The sequence below is a fragment of the Cryptomeria japonica genome, chromosome 2 (assembly GCF_030272615.1).
Source record: "Cryptomeria japonica chromosome 2, Sugi_1.0, whole genome shotgun sequence".
NCBI classification, from domain to species: domain Eukaryota; kingdom Viridiplantae; phylum Streptophyta; class Pinopsida; order Cupressales; family Cupressaceae; genus Cryptomeria; species Cryptomeria japonica.
Window position 1 is genome coordinate 438101536 of NC_081406.1, and position 16635 is coordinate 438118170.

The following is a 16635-nucleotide window of genomic DNA, read 5'->3' on the forward strand; positions in this document are numbered from 1 at the left end:
TGTTCGAAGAGATGTTGCCCTATTTATCTATATTGACTTGTCTTTGCGCATTCGCTCGCCTATTGTGGTCAGTCACCAATCCTTTGTAATTCACAAAAGTCTCCCTTTTGTTGTTACTGGTGTTTGCATGCTCGCAATTATTCACTTGCCCACAAAATTTTGCTCCTCCCATTTTGCTCATAGCCTAAATAGCACAACCTATTGATCTTAAGGCACTAATCAATTTTGATCCTTATCTCTAGTAAAAATGATTTGATTTTACATTGACAATATAATCATTTTTATTATGCCTACAATTGTAAACAACTTTTACTTGATATTATTTTGACTTAAATCAAAATTATAATTTTCAACTGTGTTTGTAAATGACTTTTATTTTATATAAATTTGACTCTCATGAAAATTATAACAAGCAAACTTTTAATTAAACAATAGAACTTTCATCATTGTGGCCACCAAATGACAATGTGATTTAAAGATTTTTCTTTATCTTTTACTAGAAGTTTCTATCTAAGAAATTGTAATGTATAAATTTGATGCAAACACCTTCCTGTTGCTTCCAAAACACACATTCACATAGGTCACTGTCCACAAACTCAAATAACAATGACACAAAGATTGCAACAATACTACTTAATTTTATTCAATTATACTTCAATACAAACCATATATATGTAACAATTTAATTACAAAGTTTGGATTTCAATCAACCCCTCTCTCTCTCTCTCTCTACATAGAACATCCTTCTATACAAAATTCAACTATGGAAAATCTAATCTGCATCTATCCTTACATAAGCCTTAATTGCAATCCACAATGCTCTACATCCTTAGTTTGCTCCTCTAATTCTCACAACTCCTTACCTCTATCTTTGGCCAAAACCAATTTTTACTTATTGGGCCATTATTCCTCACAACTCCACCTCTTGGTTGCAACCCACATTCCCTTGGCGGATTCCTCTCTCTTATGTCACATATTTTGTAATTTCTATCAATTGTTCAACATCAATTCATTTCTACCAATCAATAGTTCAATCGACTCTTGATTGGTCAACTTTCTATTTTTCCTAATTGATGGTCATGTCTTTTCAATTTTTTAACTTCTCATGCATATCATCCTTTTGTCTTAATTGTATGTTATTCATCTTATGGACTTCAAAACCATGTTTTAATTAAAAATAGAGGCACACTCATTTTTAAATTCTCCATATTTGATTTCAAAATTATTTCAAATGAAAAATGTGCATTTGTTTGAAAGTTTCTAAGCCTTACTTGTAATCATTATTGTTCATACTTGTGGTGATCAAGACCCCAAGTTGTACCAGTACAAAACAATTGACCATAAATGCATCACACAACAAGCCCAAACACTAGTGCCAGGTTTGGAGATTTCTCCATGCCCAAAACACCCAAGTCAACCTTGCTTACCCAATGATGTACACCAACAAGGAATATGAAACATTTCATAAGCCTTGCCTATATTTACACATTTTGCATACATATCCACCAGGGTAGTTGCAATTCGAACATTTGATAAAGTTTCTCATCCCTTATGTTTTGATGGATAATTGTACCTTGCTCTAAGACTCCAACACAGATTATGAGGATACTGGCAAAGGTTGCAGAGACTAGTTTTACAACATCCAATTGCATTTGCTCAAAGGTTTCTCATCATCGTTCTTTACGAGACAACATTTCTCTAAGGCATTACTGTGAAAAATATTTTAGCCTCATCTACCATGTTATGCATATGTTTTTAGGTGACGTCGATTGCATGTTCATCTAGTCACTTCTGCATAAAAAATTCTCACATTAATTGTTTAACTTCTAAACCTTTATTGTTTAAATAATCTACTCCATAAATAATTTCAAACAAAACGTTTCTTGCAATTTATATATTTTTTAATTATTAAACCTCTATTTTTAAACTATTTTTCTATTAAAATATTGTTTGCATGGGTTTTGGGTAGCTTTTTTAACTTCAAGGTAGCCTTTTGCTTACAGGTTTCTCATCATCATTCTTTATGAGACAACATTTCTCCGAGGCATTACTGTGAATTTTTTTTAGCCTCATCAACCATGTTATGCATATGTTTTTAGTTGATGTCGATTGCATGTTGTCTAGTCACTTCTGCATCAAAATTTCTTATATTGTTTGTTTAAAAACTAAACATTTATTGTTTAAATAAACTATTCCATAAATAATTTCAAAACAAAACATTTCTTGCAATTTATATTTTTTAATTATTAAACCTCTATTTTCAAACTATTTTTCTATTAAAATAATATTTGCATGGGTTTTGGGTAGCTTTTTTAACTTCTTTGATTATTTTGATTCAAAACACATTTTGTAGAATTTGGTAGTAGTTGGACATTGTTTTCTAATCATTGAAATTCCGACTGACGATTAGGTTGCATCCATAGTTTTCAATTTTTTTGAGGGTACAATTAAATTGTTTTTCTCCTTGAAACTTTTTAGAAGGTTATTATTTGTTACAAAACTTTTTTCTATTATATAAACAATTTTAATATCTCAAGTACATGTAATAATGAAACGGGTGTGGATTTTTTCTACATCACTATCTATAAGATCCACCACTCTTTTAAAAATAAATATTTCTCGATATATTTTACCTAATTTCTTAAAATATAAATATGCTACTAATCCTTTAAATAGAAAATCAATTAACAAACTATATTCATTTCTTTAATAATGAATGTAACAACCTCTTTATTTGAAAGAATTCATCCATATCTTACTATTTGATATATCCTTCCACCACTTATGGTGCTACTGTAACACTGCACTGCCTAATTCGTGTGATGGAAATAACTTTTTATTTTATTTTTTGAGTTACACTAACCTTTCTTTGGCACAAATCGAAGTTGCATCACAGAATTTTGGCCTTTCGCTCCCGTTTCAGTTTCAAATCTCCGAGGGCTCCAGGTATGAACACACAACGCATACTCACCTCTACTGAATAAGTGAAATAGTTTTTGCATTTAATGCTGACACGTTTCTTTGCAGGACCGGCATAAGTTTATCACTTCAGAAGAATTATAGGAAGAAAGATGGTAGGTTTAATATGTATAATTGCAATGTTTTTAAGTAACGAGAAAGCTTCGGTGTTAACAGAATTAGAATTTGTTTTGTGTTTGACAGTTTTCAATCGCAGCGATCAATGATTCGGATTCAAAGAGTGAATGGGAGCCCCTGGCACCAACCAAAGAAGCTCGGGTATTCTCTTAGGATTAAACTCATCTAATTTTACTTTTAGGGTTTTGTAGCAGGAGAAATTGACATTAAGAAACCACGGTTCTCTGCGCTTGTAAAGTGTTGGGGGCTCCTACTTGGACAGTTCTTACTTTAAAAATTATTATTTGGTTGCTCACGAAATTAATTGCGATGAAAGTTCGGAAATTGATTCTTGAATTCTGTCCATGTTGCAAATAGTTTCTAGTAGTTGAAAGTTCACACCGAAACATTCTTCCAACGAAAACTGAATTTTTTGAACCCAAGTTTGCCTAGTAAATTTATGATCTTTTTGCAGTAAAGTAGTCCATAGGATCTGGAGTTTATATCCTCATTATTGACCAAAAAAAGTCTGACTTTTGGCATTGATTATCTCAAGTGCGTGCCATAGACTTCGGGCCTCCTCTCAAACACCCACTGAAAATCTCCCCAACAAACAGTATTTACCTTGAATTTTTTGGAAAGATTTAAAAGTTTTCTTCTGAAGATATCTTGTCGCATGAGACTACCTAAACCATACAAATTGGAGTGGTAGATTCTCCATGGGGTCCTGTCCTTAGACATTAGATTCAAGGTTGATTCTGGTGCCTTTGGGTTAGATTATTGTCCAGGTTGTTGTGGTTCTTTTTTTCGCTATTAACACTCAACAATGTATAATATTCGATCTTCTGTTTGACAAATTCTGCTGATTAACCAATATACTGAACCTATGCTATAGTATATGAAATCTCCTCAATTTGAACAAGCCGTAATGTACAGTTGGTGTTTTGTTTTAATTTTGTAACTTCTACAATACTTGGCATATTTTTGAATAAATTGTGATCATCAAAATGCTTTAATTCCATGTTTTGCTTATGTATAAAGCATTTGTGACAAATCTGCATATTAATTAAGTAAAAGTTATGTCACTAGATCCTTGCGATGTACCCCCAACAGCCTTCATGGCCCTTTTTTTTTGTTTGATTGATAAAATAGATCTATAAACTACTTAAAGAAAAATAAATAATGGACAGAATGGCATCACATCTGGAAGCCATGCAAATTGGGCAGAGCCCAAGAAACCAAGTACCAAGTAGTCCCAAAGAGGACAATCATAGCCACTAAACATGGCCTCTAAAAGGAAACAATCGGTCACACAATTATATAGTCTTAATGTCATAAAGACATAACAATAGAAAAAAACTAAGCAGCTAAGGCAATAAAGATCGAATTTGGAGGAGGGTCTTGACCATCAAGGTTGCCCCATATTTTGTTAGGCAAGTCTTTTCATTCATCAATTGATCCCCAACCAATGAGAGCATTGTCTTCATTTTGGTGCAAGATGGCAAGAGACAAGCGAAGAAGAGCCAACTAGTGAATGTGCTGCACTTTGGGCAAAAGAGAGGACCATCTATGGTGGCTTTGAGCAGACATTGAACTTTCACACCTTTGACTTTGATCAGGGTACTTGGTTTGAGGTGGCGAAGATGTGGAAGTTGAGCTAGAGTGCACAGGGCATTACCTTAGTGGTAAAGCTTGGGGGTGTTCCATCTCCAATGCCACTTTGATGGTTTGCACTTGAATTTGCATAAACACGTGTAATCACCAAGGACTTTCTATGAGTAGAAAAATTCGTATCAACAAAATTCTGAGATAAACAAAACCTCCATTCTAAGAGCATGTCAAAGTTGACTAAATATGATTGGAAATATGGCCATGCCCCGTAGAAGGACATTGCACGTAGTGAAGGGGTTTGGCTTAAAAGGCTTGAAGGAATCATGGATCCAATTCCAAATAGCTTGTACATGGCACAAAGCAAATAAATGTTTGATTTTTACATAGTGTCCACAAAAAGGATATTTGGGGTTTGACACACCTAAATGGATCAACCATTTTCGAATTGGTAAGCCTTGGTAAAGCAAATGCCAAGCATAATGAACATTCTTTGGTCCAACAATCACTTTCTAAATAGTTTGACAATGCTGCTTGTATATTTGAGAGGGTGCTTGAAGTGTCCATCTCCTATTCAATTTTTGAACCATTGGCAAATGTAAAGAGAGCAAATTATATTCTTTGTTGTGGATATACTTGTGAAAGGGGCATCAAGATACCGATTCTAGTCTTTCCACCAAGTTTTAGTCGATCTAATTGAGATCTTGTGTAGGTTTTGGTAAGGCACCACCTCAATAATTTCCTAGAAGAATTCTCTATCAATGCTGTTTTGGTTATATTTGGTTTTTTCTAGAAGCCATGAAAACTAAGCAAAAGCGGCTTTGGAGTATAAGTCTTGAATATATTAAATGTCTCTTCTAAGGAAATTGAGAGAATACATTTAAGGAATCTTGGCCAATAGTTTCTCTTGGAACTAGATAGTAGGATACCACCATAGAGATTGTTGGTTAATAGAGAGGTCATTGCAAAATCCATTACCACTATTTGAATGCCCTTGTTGTCATTGGAGTTGGCCCAAAGGAAATACACAAAAGTTTTTCTAGCTTGTGATAAAGTAGCTTGGTGATTGAGTAGGTCAATTTCTTCTCAATTCTCTCCACCACATATTGTCAAAGTGCTAATAGATAGGCTTGGAAGGCATCCCCCAAAATTTGAAGATCTTCCCATGGTCAATATGTTTCCACCCATAGATTTGAAACTAGATGGGAGAAGTAATGGATTGCTTATAAGATAGAGACTTGCTCCATTGAATATTTGAACTAGAAACTAAAGAAAAAGTGTCCATTTAAAAGTTTCTTGATGCTATTCTTGTCCTCTATTAAGGTGAGAAAACAATTGTCAACAAAATGACCATTGACAAGATATTGTGGGTTGTTTATTGGGAGGGAGAAGCTCCAGACAAGCTTTTTCAAGATAACATTTGGCAAGGAGGTAGCTAAAACCTTAAATTAACTCATTAAGTGAAGGCATAAGAGTACATTTGACTAAATATATCTAAAGAGTCCAATTGCACATACCAGATGCTATTAATAGTGAAATAAGTAGAGGCATCAACAAACAACTTTTTCATTGATTGAAGAGCGTTGGTGCCAAAATCAAGATTGTAGAGAATGACAAGAATGAAGGGCCAGTCAATCCTATTGTAGGTTTTCTCAAATCAAAATTGATGAAAAAAATCACTTGCTAGTTGGACTTCTTAGCCCACTCTAGGCCTTCACGAACAACAATGATATTGTCTAAAATGAATTTGCTCTTGGCAAACCTAGTTTGGTTAGGGCAAACTAGAAGTGGAAGAAGAGGAGAAATGCAAAATGCAAGAGCTTTAGCAATTATGTTGTAAGAGACATTGAGCAAGGTTATGGTTCTTTAAGTTCTAATAAGCTCGGGATTCCCGACCTTTGGTATAAATTTAATATTGCATTTGTTTGTGAATTTCTTTGACGTGTTGCAGTGACACTTTTCCAAGTAGGCTTATATTCTAAATTAAGACTACAATGTTCCAATTTTTTTTATAGAAATTACATGTAAAACCAACACATTGGGAGCTTTGTCATTAGCCATGCTACCTACAATCATATGGGGACCTTTTTAGGTAAGAAGTTTGTTGCATACTGCCATTTGAGCAGTTGAAAGGTGACATGAGACCACACCAAATTATTGTTTAAGAGCATCATCATGAGCATGAGAAGGTTCTCATTATAATGTTGAACAAATTTATTCAACACCTTGAGAAGCTCTAAAAGGTGCTTATACATGTCTAGAATGACTTTGATCTTTTGGACTACATTGTGAGCATGCAAAGCTTGAAATTTTTCCTTGGAGGCTTTGTTCCAACCTTCAATGTCATATCCCCAATCTGACATGAAATTGTCTTACAAAGTAAGACTTCACAATTTCATGGATTATAATCATCTGATAACAGCAACCAGGATCATACAGAACAAGGTAATGAAAGAACTACTGGATCGACCCTCTCCTTACTCAACAATAGCGATCTCACATGATTATAGTTAAGAAACGATTCACTAAGGCAGGGATCATTAATATTAAGAACAGCAAGTTATAATGGAAAAGGAGTTTTATTATGTTTTTACTGACAATTCTTCATTAACCACTGATTACCATCGTGAGGAAGATTCAATAATTAAAATCAGTATTATCGCTATCTGCACAAAGAATAACAAAATCAGATATTAATTGCTGGAAATGGTTCATAGTAAGGAGCGATCGTGAACAGCAAACAAAAGGGCAACTATAATGGTTGAGTTAAACAACATTTAAGGTGGTTTGTTTGGTATACAAGAGGTGCGAGTTGTTAGACAAGTCCCTCACTTTTACCCAAAAGCCACGATTATGAAATAATGAGTTTATGTTACAAAAGACACGACTCATGGATGATTGAAGAGTTACAACCCTTAACGGAAAGCATATAGAAGTTATATAAAGAAGAGAAAAGGATATCCATGGGGGGATATCAGGAAGACAATACGCCATTATGCCATAGCTGGAAAAATAGAAGGAAAAGCTGTGATCGGTAGATCGACAGCAAGTTGTTATATTGTACTGCCAACGGTATATCTATTTCATAATTGTTACAGAAATTATGCTTCTTTCTATGATTTGTTCTGCAGTTATATACATTTATAATAATGTCTGTTATATCTATATATATATATATAACAGACAGACAGATAGAATGTTTGATTAGACAATTAACAATAGTAGAATGTAAATCAGAAAGAACTCTTAAGCTAATAAGAGTAACAAGAATATGTTTATATATTATTCTTGTTACTACTGTTGGTATTTAAGAAAGTTGGGGATGGAGTTGTTTCCAAAAAGGGGTAGTCTTAATCCAATCAATAGAATGATTCCCAAGATAGGGTAAGGATCAGCATCCTGTAAACTTTGAGGGCATGGTCCCAAGATAGGGTAAGGGCTTGGATCCATAAACTTTGAGGGAGCCTATTGTATTTTGGTCTCTAAACGCTTTGGTAACATACACATCCTCTTCTTCCTTAGAACTGAAGTAGTAACAAAGGTTGACACTTGCATTAAGAATTATGGATGATAAAATTTATTATCTAGTATGGTAGATGAACAATTTACTTATTAATAATTGATAAATTAATTGAACCATGGAATATCATAGATTTGATTCATGTTAAGATAGATTTGTCTCCTAATCAATTTAGTTTAAGTCATAAGTATATTGAAATAGATTAATTATGGTTAAAATAGGCCTAAACTTAGTAGGGGGCATTACATTCAACTAGTGAAGTTTGGCTTTGATTTGGGCTCCCTTGGTAGTGTATGCATCAACCAGTTGCACTTGGTGGTAGAATTTGGCCACTTGAAATTGTAGATGCTTATGGAAGGGCATTGCCTTGAGTTGACTAGAGATGCAATTGAGCTCCAAGATCATAGTCACATAGGACTTGTGATGGATGTGTGCTAGCTAGTAGCCATATATTTTCATAAAATGGGTAATACGTCATGTCCCTCATGTCCTCAATGTTGAAGATGGTAACTTCAGTGATATCATACCTGCCGTATTTATGGTTTTCTCGTGCTCTCAAGCTGGAAATGTTTCTGTTTCTTTTTACATCTGTCGCTGTTTATTCTTCATGTATCGAAGACCTTGTTGCTGTCACCAACTTTGTCTTAGCTGGCAATCCGTTTCTTTTCCTTCGTTGGACTTCATTGGCCCATGATGCATGTCGGTGTGTAACTGACACCGTCCTAATTGTCTCGTATTCCGGTTTCTTCTTGAGTAGTCTATCGGTTATCGAAGGAGGCTTCTTTATTCATGTGCTGTGGGTTATTTAGTAGAAGATTGACTTACTTTGAGGTGTTCGTTTTGCTGTGACTTTGTAGCTACTATTATTTCCTGAGTTGATCATTTTATTCAGTGGTGAACATTGGAGTGCTCAGATTTGTTCAATTGCATCTTCTTTACATTATTTTTATGCAGATTTTCTGATAGTCAACTTCTATCTGAGCATTATCAATCATTGTTAAAATGATTGCCTTCTAAGTGAGAAAGATTTGTACTTATTTTGAGACTTCAATAAAATTATCTTTTGGTGTGGCTGGGGTTTTCACCCTTAGGTGGAGGGTTTTCCCAGGATAATTTGATGTCTTCTTGTTCTCTTATGCTCTCGTAGTTTCTATTATTTGTGTTTATAGCTTTCTGATTTTAATTTTAACATGGTATCAGAGTGGGTATAAAATAAGATCCTAAATCAGATTGCTTAGTTTCAAAATTTTCTTTATTGGAGTTGTAGTCTGTTTATTTCAAATTTTTCATCATGGTGAATGGACTCAAAGTTGAAGACAGACTGGATGGTGCAGCCAATGACACTTCATGGAAGTTCAGGATTCTTATTGTGCTAGAAGAGAATGATCATCTTAATTATGTGAAGTCTGTTGTAGATGAACCTTCAGATGACATAGAGAAAGCTCAATGGAGGAAGAATAATCTCATGGCTAGGAAAATTCTAATTGATTCTGTTAAGGATCATCTAGTACCTGTTATATCCAAGTTGAATTCAGCCAAAGAGATGTTCGAGTGCCTTCAAAGTTTGTATGAATTCAACAGTACTAGTAGAGCTCTAGCATTGAGATGTCAACTCCTTCATATCAAAATGGCTAGCGGTGAATCTGTTGTTTCTTTCTTTATGAAGATTACTGAATTAAAAGATCAGCTTAATGCTATTGGTGATTCTATTGAGGATAAAGATCTTGTTATGCTGGCCATGAATGGTCTTCCTCATTCCTGGGAATCTTCCATTCAAGGTATTAGTGGAAGAAATGAATTACCTAAGTTTGATCGTTTGAGGGCTGATTGCATTCAAGAGGAATGCAGATTGGAGGCAAGAGGAATTGGACGTAAATCTCATCATCAAGAAGATCATGTTCTTTTTGCCCATACGTCTAAAAGAAGAGGAAGGAAAGGAAACTTCAAAAGGAACAGAGATAGAAATTCTGATTCAACTCTTGAATCTAAGAAAAGAAAAGATCTCTCTAGGGTTCAATGCTTCAGATGTGACAAATTTGGTCACTTTGCTAGAGAATGTCCTTCGAGACTTGTTGTGACCTTTTCACACATCACCCCATTGCAAATGGGGACCCTCCCTTTTTCTTGCTTTCTAGGGTTTTTGTTAGTGTCCCATGGTCTTTCGCTTCTGTTTTGCTCAGTTCTGTCAAGTTTTGAACGGTTTTAGTCTTAAAGATTGAAAGTCAGTTTTTGCAAGCCAAGTGATAACAGAGTCTAGACGTCGTCAAAGTGCCTAGAAACGCCAAAGGACGAAGAACGCAATTGATTTGAGCAAATTCGGACAACTTTCTATTTTTGGAAAGTTTGTTTTTTTGCTTTTTCCTATTTTTTAGGAAGTTTCGTTTTTGGCATTTTTAGCTCGATCCTTGGATGGCTATTTTTAGAAAGTTTTCCCTATTTTTTAGGGATGTTTGCTTTTTGCTTTTTCAGAGTGGGGACCTAGGGTTTGCACTGGTACCACTGGCACCACTGGCCTGCATCAATCACAATCAAAAACTTTCAAGTTTTGACCCAAAAAGCTGAGTTCCTACTTTTTAGGGGTCATGGTGCTTCGGAAGGGTTACCTGAGTATGGATTTCAAATATCATGTTAACCTGGCTAAAATTGAAGAAGTTATTAAATTTTAAAGATTTCCAAATATTTCTAAGTGTGGCTAATGGTGTTTAATGTTGTGACAGAAGCTTCTCAAAGTCCGCCCTCATGGAAGGGAAGCATGGCCATGATCTTCATGAAGTCCGCCCCCCTTGGTGCCATAAAGATAGAAAAGTCCGCCCAAGGTGCAACTCCAAAAGTCCGCCATGAAGGTGAACTCCAAAAATCCACCCAAGGTGCAAATGCAATGGTCATGTTCTTCAAGAAGTACGCCCTACTCTGGATAACATTGGAACATGACTCACAAAGTCCGCCCTATGGATGATGGAGATGGTGCAAGGAAGTCAACAAAGTCCGCCCTCCATGGTTCTCAAGTTTGATAAATTCCACCCCATGATGGAGACTCACAAAGTCCGCCCTCCAAAGTCCGCCCAAGCATTGTGGCATGAAGCTAGTAAAGTCCGCCCTCCAAGGTTTCCAAAACCTTCTCAAAGTCCGCCCAAGGAAGTCCACCCATGAAGGTCCAAGGAGGCAAGAAAGTCCACCCAAGGTGATGAGTGAGGGTGCCTAACTCCAAAAAGTCCGCCTTGTCAAAGTTGAAGGAAGTTTCTAAGTGTTTGGAGGTCATGGCCATCCTAAGATCATGGATCAAATAAGGTCTGCCTTGCAATGAAAGATTAAGGTTTCTTAAGTTTCTCAAAGTCCACCCTAGGGGTGAGTCCAAAGCAAAAGCATAATCATGTTCCTCTTGAAGTCCGCCTTGAGGCAAAGTGTCATCAACCCCTCCAAAGTCCACCCTAAGGTGAGATAAGAAGCAAGTAAAAAGTGCATAAGTCTCACAAGTTCCGCCTAAGGAGATGGTAAGTGGTGTGTGAACATGAGAAAGTCCGCCCTCCTATAAAGACCAAGTGCATAAGCCAAGGAAAGTCCACCCCATGATGGAGAACAAGACTCACAAAGTCCGCCATGTGCAAGAAGGAGAGCAGCCATTCAAGTCCGCCCTTGGTCAAGGAATATGGTGCATAAGAGGAACAAAGTCCGACTTGAAGGTGATGGCAATGGTTCATGAAGAGATGAACAAAGTCCGTCCTCCTTGGTTCTTGGAGTTAAGAAAGTCCGCCTAACCTGTAGGTTTGTGGTTCCTAAGTCAGAGAAAGTCCGCCCTATGGTTGAGGCCTCAAGCATGAGATGGTTCCCAACTCTCAAAAGTCCGCCTATCTTTGATGAAGATTGAAATAGGTCCAACAAAGTCCGCCTTGGGGTGAGAAGCAATAACAAGAATGGTGCACGATTCTCCTCAACCCCGCCCAAAGACAAGGATCATGAATGTGGTGCAGTCCGCCTTGGAGCTGTTAGGAAAGGTTTTGAAGTCCACCCTACCTCAAGTGCAAACAAAAACAAACTTCATGAAGTCCGCCCAAGTGAATGAGAATAACATGGTATCAAGGAAGTCTGCCCTTGATTAAGGTTTTACGCGATGAATGTTTGAAAAGCTGAACTTTAGATCACATCAATTCATATTTGTGAGGAGTTATCCAGAGCTTTTTACCCTCCTCCTGCGCAACATAAATTGGCAGCTGAAGGCGGGATCATCGTAGGAAAACACAAATGGAGTTTCTAGCCAAATCAGAATTGAAGACAAGTCCACGAGCAAGGTTTGTCCAAGCATAAAGATGGCCAAAATTTGGCCAAGTATGGGAAGAGCTATTATGACAAAGGCCTAGAGGAATTCTTCTCCGAATTCAAGGCACTTGAAAGAATCTCAAGGCATCAAGAAAGAAAAATTCTCAGACTTGGTGAAGATATGGAAAAGTTAAATAAATTTCCAACTTCTTGAAGGATTTCATCTCCTGAAGAAATTTAAAAGACAAGCTCCCAATCAAAATCAAATGGTGACAAAAAGAAATCAAATTTTCATACATAGACAATTTCTTCACACAAATTGGAGAATTCAGAAAAGACATCCAACACGCTGAGGTGGCGCCTCGTCATCTTCTAGCCAATCAGATTGTTTCGAGTCAGCATGTCCAGGTTCAATGAACCTGACTTATCCAAAAGCTTCTAGAAGGGCACACTTCACAATGCAACAACCTTCTATTTTTATTGTTGGTTCATATTTGGCAAGAAGGACAAGTGTTCTTATTGGTCGAGGGGTAGTTAATTTTAGGAAACCATAATTAGGGTTTGTGGCTTTCAATCTGGGCCCTTGATCACTGTTTGATCTTGGGCGTTCATTGTTTTCTGGAAAACTATATAAGGCTACCTCCTCTCATTTGGAGAGTGAGGTTTTTGATATATTGTTGCGTGAAGGTCATTTTTCAAATAATACATTGCATGTGCGCTTTCTCTTAAGGCTTTATAATCTTTGTTATTTGAGTGATTAACAAAGATTATATCAATTTCCTCAAAACATTAGTTAGAAGTTAATTTAGATTTGCTCTCAAAGTTGTTAGAGTTGAATGAAGGATTTGATAAGTATTAATTAACAGTGTATCTCCGCTCATACTTTTGGTGAATGGATGATTTCTATTTCATCGTGCAAAGTTAGTCTGAGCCTATCCCCTGTGTATGCCAAAACTTCGATCATAAGCACAACCCATTGAAGATTGCACCCGCTTTGTGTAGTTGTCCTTAGTGTGGTGAAGCAAAGTGCGGTTTCCCGAGAACACCAAGTTAATACCGTCTCCAGAATTCGTAGGTTTAGATCAGCTTTCTTAACCCTATCCCTTTTTCCCCTTTTTAAAGTCTAAATCCCGGAAAATCCAAAATAGAGAGAGCCTAAAATTGATAAATCCATCTAAGTCCAGAAGCTTGAAAGACATTTGTAAATATAAGTCCCCTTTGAGATTTTCAGCATACACTACCCAAGTAGCTATCCCACTAAAGTCGCTTGTTCGCACATATAGACCTTGGAATCGCCATATGATAAGCGATGATTTTTCAGGAGAGGATAGAATACCTTTGGGTATCTTATTCTAATGTCTGGTAGATGATAAAACAGACACCAACAAGACCCAAGTCTCAAGTTGCTGCAACAAATGTTGAAAATGTTTCTCCTCATAGAGAGTCTAGTGAAAATTCAGAAGGGTTCTTATTTATTTCTGCTCTCTCCAGTAACATTCCTACTGACAGTGATACATGGCTTATTGTTAGTGGAGCCTCCTGCCATATCACTGGTTATCGCGAACACCTCTCCAACTTGAAGGAAAAAGATTCACATCTTCAATTTATCATTGGTGATGATGCATGTTATTCTGTGAAGGGTGCTGTTTCTACTTCTTTTCAGTTGGATTCTGGTATTCCTCTTCTTCTGAGTGATATTCTCTTTGTTCCTGGTATTAAGAGGAATCTGATTTCTATTTCAGCATTAGAAGACAAGGGTTATCATGTTGCTTTTGTTGATGGAAAAGTTCTTGCATGGAAGAAGAACACCAACATTCAGTCTGCACGTGCGATTGGTGTTCATCACGATAGTCTTTACAAGCTTTCAACTCGTCCTATTCAAGCTTTAGCTCATTTTTCTACAAGCTCAAGTGAGCTGTGTCATAAAAGATTTGGTCATCTAAATTTCAGAACTTTATCTTCATTGGAGAAGGTAGTTGTTGGTCTTCCAAAGCTGAATCAAAACCATGAAGGTGTCTGCAAGGGATGTGCTCTAGGTAAGAATATTAAGAGTACTTTTCATAGTAGTGAAAATAGAGCAAAGGATATTCTAGAATTAATTCACTCTGATTTGTGTGGCCCCATGTCAGTTGCTTCCCTCGGTGGTTTTTGGTAATATGTTACTTTCATTGATGACTTTTCAAGCTTTAGCTCATTTTTCTACAAGCTCAAGTGAGCTGTGTCATAAAAGATTTGGTCATCTAAATTTCAGAACTTTATCTTCATTGGAGAAGGTAGTTGTTGGTCTTCCAAAGCTGAATCAAAACCATGAAGGTGTCTGCAAGGGATGTGCTCTAGGTAAGAATATTAAGAGTACTTTTCATAGTAGTGAAAATAGAGCAAAGGATATTCTAGAATTAATTCACTCTGATTTGTGTGGCCCCATGTCAGTTGCTTCCCTCGGTGGTTTTTGGTAATATGTTACTTTCATTGATGACTTTTCTCGTAAGTGTTGTATTTATATTCTTAAGTCTAAAGAATTTGATGAAATGCTGTCCAGATTTTAAGAGTTTAAAGCAATTGTTGAAAATTTATCTAACAAGAAGATAAAGATTCTAAGATTTGATAATGGGGGAGAATATGTTTCTGGTCTATTTCATAACTTTTGTGTTGAAGCTGGGATTAAGAGGGAGTTCTGTGTCCCTTATAATTCTCAACAAAATGGTGTAGCTGAAAGAAAAAACATGACAATTGTTGAGGTAGCGAAGGCAATGATCCATGATCAAAGTCTTCAAACTTTTTTATGGGCAAAGGCTTGCAAGACAACTGTATACATTCAGAACCGTAGTCCTCATCAAATTCTAGACAACATAACTCCAGAAGAAGCTTTTTCAGGTATTAAACCTGACATTAGTCACCTCAGGATTTTTGGATGTCCTGTCTATTTTCATGTTCCAAAAGAGAAAAGAACTAAGTTAGAGCCTTCGGGAAAGAAAGACATTTTTGTTGGTTATAGTGAATCTTCAAAAGCATATAGAATTTACATTCCAGGTCAAAAACATATTGAAATCAGCAGGGATGTGTCTTTTGATGAAGAAGTTGCTTGCAAGAAATCCAAAGAATCTTACATAGAATTTGATAGAGAAGACTTTGAGCCTTCTCATGATATAGATATGGCTGATCCAGATTCACCTTCAGAGATTCAGAGGGAGAATACAAATTTAGAAGACTTTGCTGATCCTGTTGATCCAATTGATTCCTTAGATACTCCTCCAGGTCCCAGTAATATTCCAGCTAATAAGAAAAGACCTTTGTGGGCTCGTAACCCTATGGAAGAGGCTGAAAAATATGCAGCCCCTTGTGGCACCTTCAGAGAGAGTAAAAGGCCTCATAAGTTTGCAGGATATGTAGCCTTGATGAGTCACTTTTTAGCATCCAAGTCTTCTAATTTTGAAGAAGCCTCCAATCATCAAGTGTGGAAGGATGCCATGATGGAGGAGTATCAATCTATGATAAAAAATGATGTGTGGGATATTGTTCCTAGACCCAAAGGTTAATCTGTTATTTCCTCTAAGTGGCCGTTTAAAATTAAACATGCAGCTGATGGGAGTATAGAAAAATATAAACCTAGATTTGTAGCTAGAGGTTTTTCACAAAAGGAAGGTATAGACTATGAAGAGACTTTTGCACTTGTAGCACGTTATACTTCTATCAGAACTATTATTGGTATTGCAGCTGTTAAAGGGTGGAAATTGCATCAAATGGATGTAAAGACAACATTCTTGAATGGCGTAATTGAAGAAGAAGGTTTTATTGAGCAACCAGATGGATTTGTAATTCATAAAAAAGAATCACATGTATGCAGATTGAAAAAGGCCTTGTATGGCCTTAAGCAAACTCCTCGTGCTTGGTATGAAAGAATTGATCGATATTTGTTGAGCTTGGGTTTTCTCAAAAATGATGCAGATCCAAATATCTATTTCAAGGTAATTGATGATAATGCCTTAATTTTAGTTCTATATGTTGATGATTTATTTATTACTGGAGAGGATGATCTTATTGCTAGATGTAAGAAAGAGTTAACTTCTGAATTCGAGATGAAATATCTTGGTTTGATGCATTATTTTCTTGGTTTATAAGTGTGGTAAAGATCAAATGAAATCATTTTGAGTCAAGGGAAATATGCTATTGATATTTTG

The 16635-nt window shown here is 36.2% G+C and overlaps 1 protein-coding gene across 4 annotated transcripts in view; it reads left to right on the forward strand.

Moving 5' to 3' along the window:
• The first annotated feature begins 2759 nt into the window (after positions 1-2759).
• LOC131031611 (calcineurin-binding protein 1) overlaps positions 2760-16635 on the forward strand; it is a 148480-nt gene continuing 134604 nt past the window's right edge. For 3 of the 4 annotated variants that reach the window (XM_057962769.2, XM_057962772.2, XM_057962771.2), the window contains exons 1-3: positions 2763-2946; positions 3028-3074; positions 3163-3237. In XM_057962769.2, coding sequence (XP_057818752.2) covers positions 3072-3074; positions 3163-3237 — 78 coding nt within the window. In that variant the 5' untranslated portion in view covers positions 2763-2946; positions 3028-3071. Of the gene's footprint in view, positions 2947-3027; positions 3075-3162; positions 3238-16635 lie in introns of all 4 variants that reach the window. The other variant, XR_009103064.2, reaches the window with a different exon arrangement.